General features: G+C 45.4%; 1 protein-coding gene across 1 annotated transcript in view; it reads left to right on the top strand.

Moving 5' to 3' along the window:
• LOC143277076 (CD151 antigen-like) overlaps positions 1-7,500 on the top strand; it is a 43,675-nt gene that overhangs the window by 29,192 nt on the left and 6,983 nt on the right. Inside the window, exons 3-5 of the mRNA XM_076581815.1 lie at positions 1,389-1,607; positions 3,200-3,274; positions 7,031-7,144. Of these exons, the coding sequence (XP_076437930.1) occupies positions 1,389-1,607; positions 3,200-3,274; positions 7,031-7,144 (408 nt within the window). The remainder of the gene's footprint in view (positions 1-1,388; positions 1,608-3,199; positions 3,275-7,030; positions 7,145-7,500) is intronic.

Raw genomic sequence — 7,500 nt, 5'->3', positions numbered from 1 at the left:
AGAGCAGCCCGAATGTCAGACAGAGAAATCTGTTGTGACAAAAAGAATAATATAGTTATATAATTATTATTATAACCACCGACAACTGAAATATTCTTTGAAACTTTTAGACAGTTTGTGGAAAAAAAAAACAAACCCTGAGAATATTTTGATATGGTGTTACTTGCTGTGAGGTCATATGACGTGACGTAATGTGATGTGACTTGATGTGACGTGACAGGTGACATGATGTGTGACGTGACGTGACATGTGATGTGACGTAACATGTGACGTGACGTGATGTGACGTGACGCGAATTGATGTGACTTGGCGTGTCGTGACATGATATGATATAATGTGACGTGATATGTGACATGACATGATGTGCCATGATATGTGACATAACATGACATGATGTGCCGTGATATGTGACATAACATGACATGATGTGCCATGATATGTGACGTGACATAACATGACATGATATGCCGTGATATGTGACGTGACATAACATGACATGATGTGCCGTGATATGTGACGTGACATGACATAACATGACACGACGTGCCGTGATCATGACGTGACATGACATGATGTGCCGTGATATGTGACATGACATAACATGACATGATGTGCCATGATATGTGACGTGACGTGACATAACATGATATGATGTGCCGTGATATGTGATGTGACGTGACGTGACATAACATGACATGATGTGCCGTGATATGTGACGTGACATAACATGACATGATGTGCCGTGATATGTGACGTGACGTGACACAACATGACATGTGCCGTGATATGTGACGTGACATAACATGACACGACGTGCCGTGATATGTGACGTGACATGACATGACATGTGCCGTGATATGACGTGACACAACATGACACGACGTGCAGTGATATATGACATGACATGATGTGCCGTGATTATGACGTGACATGACATGATGTGCCGTGATATGTGACATGACATGATGTGCCGCGATATGACGTGACATAACATGATATGATGTGCCGTGATATGACGTGACATAACATGACATGATGTGCCGCGATATGACGTGACATAACATGACATGACGTGTCGTGATATATGACGTGACATGACACAACATGACATGATGTGGTGTGACGTGACGTGATACGATGTGCCGTGATATGTGGCGTGACGTGACATGACATAACACGACATGATGTGGTGTGACGTGACGTGACGTGACGTGACGTGACGTGACACGACACGATGTACCGTGATATGTGACGTGACATGACACGATGTGCCGTGATATGTGACGTGACATAGCATGACGTGCCGTGATATGTGACCTGGCGTGACATGACATGACATGATGTGCCGTGCCGTGCCGTGCCGTGCCGTGCCGTGCCGTGCCGTGCAGCTGGTGGGGGCGGGGTCCGTGGCGGTGGGGATCTGGCTGCTGACGGCAGAGGACTCATACTTCTACCGCTACCACGACGTGATCACGGACAGCGACATGAACCACGAGCTGCTGAAGGACGGGGTCATTGCCCTGCTGTCGGGGGGCGTGGCCGTGCTGGTCTTCGCTGCGCTGGGCATGGTGGCCACCTACACCATGCACTCCTGTCTGCTGGGGCTGGTCAGTGTGTGTGTGTGTGTGTGTGTGTGTGTGTGTGTGTGTGTGTGTGTGTGTCTGTCGGTGTCTCCATCCATCTCTCCATTTCTGTCTCGAAAAGGATTCATGTTGTGCAGTACATAAAACACAGTGTGTTGTACAATACTGTGTATAACGATGTGTGTTGTACAGTACAGTGTATAACGATGTGTGTTGTACAGTACTGTGTATAACGACGTGTGTTGTACAGTGCTGTGTATAACGATGTGTGTTGTACAGTACAGTGTATAACGATGTGTGTATAACGATGTGTGTTGTACAGTACTGTGTATAACGACGTGTGTGTATAACGATGTGTGTTGTACAGTACCGTGTATAACGACGTGTGTTGTACAGTACAGTTTATAACGATGTGTGTTGTACAGTACCGTGTATAACGATGCGTGTTGTACAGTACTGTGTATAACGACATGTGTTGTACAGTACCGTGTATAACGACGTGTGTTGTCCAGTACTGTGTATAAAGACGTGTGTTGTACAGTACCGTGTATAACGACGTGTGTTGTACAGTACCGTGTATAACGACGTGTGTTGTACAGTACCGTGTATAACGACGTGTGTTGTACAGTGCTGTGTATAACGATGTGTGTTGTACAGTACAGTGTATAACGATGTGTGTGTATAACGATGTGTGTTGTACAGTACTGTGTATAACGACGTGTGTGTATAACGATGTGTGTTGTACAGTACCGTGTATAACGACGTGTGTTGTACAGTACAGTTTATAACGATGTGTGTTGTACAGTACCGTGTATAACGATGTGTGTTGTACACGACGTGTGTTGTACAGTACAGTTTATAACGATGTGTGTTGTACAGTACTGTGTATAACGATGTGTGTTGTACAGTACAGTGTATAGCGACGTGTGTGTATAACGATGTGTGTTGTACAGTACTGTGTATAACGATGTGTGTTGTACAGTACAGTGTATAGCAACGTGTGTGTATAACGATGTGTGTTGTACAGTACTGTGTATAACGATGTGTGTTGTACAGTACAGTGTATAGCGACGTGTGTGTATAACGATGTGTGTTGTACAGTACTGTGTATAACGATGTGTGTTGTACAGTACAGTGTATAACGATGTGTGTTGTACAGTACCGTGTATAACGACGTGTGTTGTACAGTACAGTGTATTACGATGTGTGTTGTACAGTACTGTGTATAACGATGTGTGTTGTACAGTACAGTTTATAACGATGTGTGTTGTACAGTACCGTGTATAACGATGTGTGTTGTACAGTACTGTGTATAACGATGTGTGGTGTACAGCACTGTGTATAACGATGTGTGTTGTACAGTACAGTGTATAACGATGTGTGTTGTACAGTACAGTGTATAACGATGTGTGTTGTACAGTACTGTGTATAACGACGTGTGTTGTACAGTACTGTGTATAACGACGTGTGTTGTACAGTATAACGATGTGTGTTGTACAGTACTGTGTATAACGACGTGTGTTGTACAGTACTGTGTATAACGACGTGTGTTGTACAGTACTGTGTATAACGATGTGTGTTGTACAGTACTGTGTATAACGATGTGTGTTGTACAGTACTGTGTGCTGCTGGCGGCACTGATGGTGGTGGAAGTAGTGCCCGTCATCCTGGCCGTTGTCTTCAAAGCTGACGTGAGTATGATGTCATTAAGGGTTTGGGTGTTGATGTCTGACGTAATTCATCGGCGACATCTGACGTAAATCAGGGTTTATGTCTGACGTCATATAGGGTTTGGAATGCTGCCTAAAGTAAATTAGGGTTTGTAATGGAGTCTGACGTCAGTCGTTAGGGTTCGGATGTTGTCTGATGCCATTCATATTATGGAATGATGTCTGACGACATTCATGTTATGGAATGATGTCTGATGGCATTGCCATCCATGTTATGGAATGATGTGTGATGGCATTGCCATCCATGTTATGGAATGATGTGTGATGCCATCCTTGTTACGGAATGATGTCTGATGACATTCATGTTATGGAATGATGTCTGATGGCATTGCCATCCATGTTATGGAATGGTGGCAGTCTCTGTGCGTGTGTGTTTGTGTGTATGTGTGGGTCTGTGTGTTTGAGTGCGTTTGTGCATGCGCAGGGGTGTAAGTGTACACAAGTGTCAGGAGAGTTCTGTGCACGTGCGTATGTGTGTGTGTGTGTGTGTGTGTGTGTGTGTGTGAGGGGGAGGTTGGGGTGCGGGGGGAGGGGGGTACAGGATGAGGTATGTGAATGCATGCATGCCTACACTGTGGGAGCAACGGGATATTGGAACGTGCGGGTGTGTATATATATATCTTTGTATATATGTGTGTGGGGTTGGGGGTGGGGGATATGGGCGTATGTGTGTGTGCTTGTACAAGTAAGTGTTCATCTGTGTGTGTGTGTGTGTGTGTGTGTGTGTGCGCCGTGGAAGCTGCGATACGTAGCCTAGAAATGAGTGTGTGGAGGAGGGGGGTAGAGGAGGTGCAGGGTAATGTGTGTGGTGTGTGTGTGTGTGTGTGTGTGCCGTGGAAGCTGCGATACGTAGCCTAGAAATGAGTGTGCGGAGGAGGGGGGTAGAGGAGGTGCAGGGTAATATGTGTGTGTGTGTGTGTGTGTGTGTGTGTGTGTGTGTGTGTGTGTGCCGTGGAAGCTGCGATACGGAGCCTAGAAATGAGTGTGTGGAGGAGGGGGGTAGAGGAGGTGCAGGGTAATGTGTGGTGTGTGTGTGTGTGTGTGTGTGTGTGTGTGTGTGTGTGTGTGCCGTGGAAGCTGCGATACGTAGCCTAGAAATGAGTGTGTGGAGGTGGGGGGTAGAGGAGGTGCAGGGTAATGTGTGTGGTGTGTGTGTGTGTGTGTGTGTGTGTGTGTGTGCCGTGGAAGCTGCGATACGTAGCCTAGAAATGAGTGTGTGGAGGAGGGGGGTAGAGGAGGTGCAGGGTAATGTGTGTGGTGTGTGTGTGTGTGTGTGTGTGTGTGTGCCGTGGAAGCTGCGATACGTAGCCTAGAAATGAGTGTGTGGAGGAGGGGGGTAGAGGAGGTGCAGGGTAATGTGTGGTGTGTGTGTGTGTGTGTGTGTGTGCCGTGGAAGCTGCGATACGTAGCCTAGAAATGAGTGTGTGGAGGAAGGGGGTAGAGGAGGTGCAGGGTCATGTGTGTGTGTGTGTGTGTGTGTGTGTGTGTGTGTGCGCGCGCTGGGGCTCATGTACGTTTATGTGTATTTGACTGTGCTTTCATATCTGTGAAACTGCATGTTTGGTGCATATCTGTTATGCATGTGTGGGGTGTATGTGTGAATGTGTGTCTTCATGTTTTACATTTATTTGCTTATTTATCATCATTGTTGTCTTATTTCTTTATTTATTATTATTATTACTATATTTTTTATATTATAATAATTATTTATTTATTTACGTATTTATGTACGCTTATCTATTATTTATTCACCTTTTTTTCCAAGGCCTGACTAAGTGCGTTGGGCTACGCTGCTGGTCAGGCATCTACTTGGCAGATGTAGTGTAGCGTATATGGATTTGTCCGAACGCAGTGACGCCTCCTTGAGCTACTGAAACTGAAACTGTCTGATGACATCCATGTTATGGAATGATGTCTGGAATGATGTCTGATGGCATTGCCACCCATGTTATGGAATTATGTCTGATGACATCCATGTTATGGAATGATGTCTGATGACATCCATGATATGGAATGATGTCTGATGGCATTGCCATCCATGTTATGGAATGATGTCTGATGACATCCATGTTATGGAATGATGTCTGACGCCATCCATGTTATGGAATGATGTCTGATGACATCCATGTTATGGAATGATGTCTGATGGCATTCAGGATTTGGGATGATGACTAAAAGTATTTCTGGACTGGGGATGATGTATGACGCTATTCAGGGTTTGGAGTGATGCCTGGCGGCTTTCAGAATTTGCGATGATGTCTGACGTCGTGGTTAATGCGTTGGACTTTCAGTCTTAGGGTCCGGGGTTCGAATCTCGGTATCGGCGCCTGGTCGGTAAAGGGTGCAGATTTTCTAGATCTCCGAAGTCAACGTATGTGCAGACCTGCTAGTGCCTAAATCCCCTGCGTGTGTATACACACGCACAAGATAAAATACGCACGTTAAAGATCTTTTTATACATGTCAGTGTTCATCAAAAATATACCCAGCATGGACACCCCCGAAAAGGAGAATGGCTGCCTAAATGGCGGGGTAGATAAACAAAATGGTCATACACGTAAAATGTTACATGTCTGTATGAGTGTGTATGTGTGCGTGACAGAAACCTGATTGAATGACACAGGAAACGAATGATGAGCACCCTATGACAGCTGTCAGTAGCTCTTCACAGATAGGCAGCGTGTTGTGCCAATGACTCCATGTTTGCAAAGCGTTTACAGCTTGGTCTCCAACCGAGGATAGGCGCTATATAATTATCCATATCCATCCATCAATTGTTTGGGATGGTGTGTGACGTCATTCAGGGGGTAGAATGGTGAATGATGTCGTGTTATAAGGAATTTAAAAAAAAATCTGACGTCATTCATGGTTATGGTATGGTGTCTGACGTCAATCGGGGTTTAGGATGATGTCTGACGTCATTCAGGGTATGGAATATGACTGATATCGCGTCATTCAGTTTTTGTGGGTTATGTCTGACGTCATTCAAGGTATGGAACATGACTGACATCGCGTCATTCAGGGTATGGAACATGACTGACATCGCGTCATTCAGTGTTTGTGGGTATGTCTGACGTCATTCAGGGTATGGAACATGACTGACATCGCGTCATTCAGTGTTTGTGGGTATGACTGACATCGCGTCATTCAGTGTTTGTGGGTGATGTCTGACGTCACTCAGGGTATGGAACATGACTGACATCGCGTCATTCAGTGTTTGTGGGTGATGTCTGACGTCATTCAGGGTATGGAACATGACTGACATCGCGTCATTCAGTTTGTGGGTGATGTCTGACGTCCTTCTGAGCTCACGTCTGTGTCAGTGTGTGTGCGTACGTGCATGCGAGCATGCGTGTGTATATATGTATTTGTGTACGTACGTGCGTTTGTTGATATGGGTATAAATGAGAGAGGGAGATACAGACAGGCAGACAGACAGACAGACAGACAAACAGATAGAAACAGACAGATACACAGAGAGGCAAAAGCACGTGTTACACACACACACACACACACACACACACACACACACACACACATATATGTATATATATATATATATATATATATATATATATATATATATATATATGTGTGTGTGTGTGTGTGTGTGTGTCTCTGTGTGTGTGTGTGTGTGTGTGTGTGTGTGTCTCTGTGTGTGTGTGTAATTTTATTTTATTTATTTGTTGTTTTTTTGGTCCGTGGGGCGATATTTCAGTGGGTGTCTAAGCTGGACGAACAGGTGCTGTCGTCCCTGCACAACAAGTACGGTGGTCACGTGTCTGTCACCAGCAAAGACTTCACTGCTGCTCTGGACACCTTGCAGGCAGATGTCAGACACTCTCCTTTCTGTCTGTCTGTCCGTCCGTCTTCGTATTCCCTTGGTCTGTCACCTGTCTGTCTGTCCGTCCGTCACTCCATCGATTTGTCTGCGTGTCTGTCCGTGTCTGTCTACCTGTCTGTGTGTCTGTCCGTTTTTTTTTTGTTTTTTTTGTGTGTGTGTGTGTGTGTGTGCTTGTTTCTTTTGTATTGTCTTGATGGTTTTCCCCACCAAGACTTGCTGTTCTGTGAGCTGACGTCAGTTGCTGACATTTGTTGGTTTGTACGTCTGCCCTCAGCCCCTTGTCTGACAGTCTGTCTGTCAATCTCTCTCTCTGCCATCTTTCTCTGCCACACCTCTCCCCCACC

Source organism: Babylonia areolata, chromosome 33 (genome assembly GCF_041734735.1).
Source record: "Babylonia areolata isolate BAREFJ2019XMU chromosome 33, ASM4173473v1, whole genome shotgun sequence".
Classification (NCBI taxonomy): domain Eukaryota; kingdom Metazoa; phylum Mollusca; class Gastropoda; order Neogastropoda; family Buccinidae; genus Babylonia; species Babylonia areolata.
The sequence above is the reverse complement of the archived record's forward strand: the minus strand, read 5'-3'. Positions and strand labels throughout refer to the sequence as shown.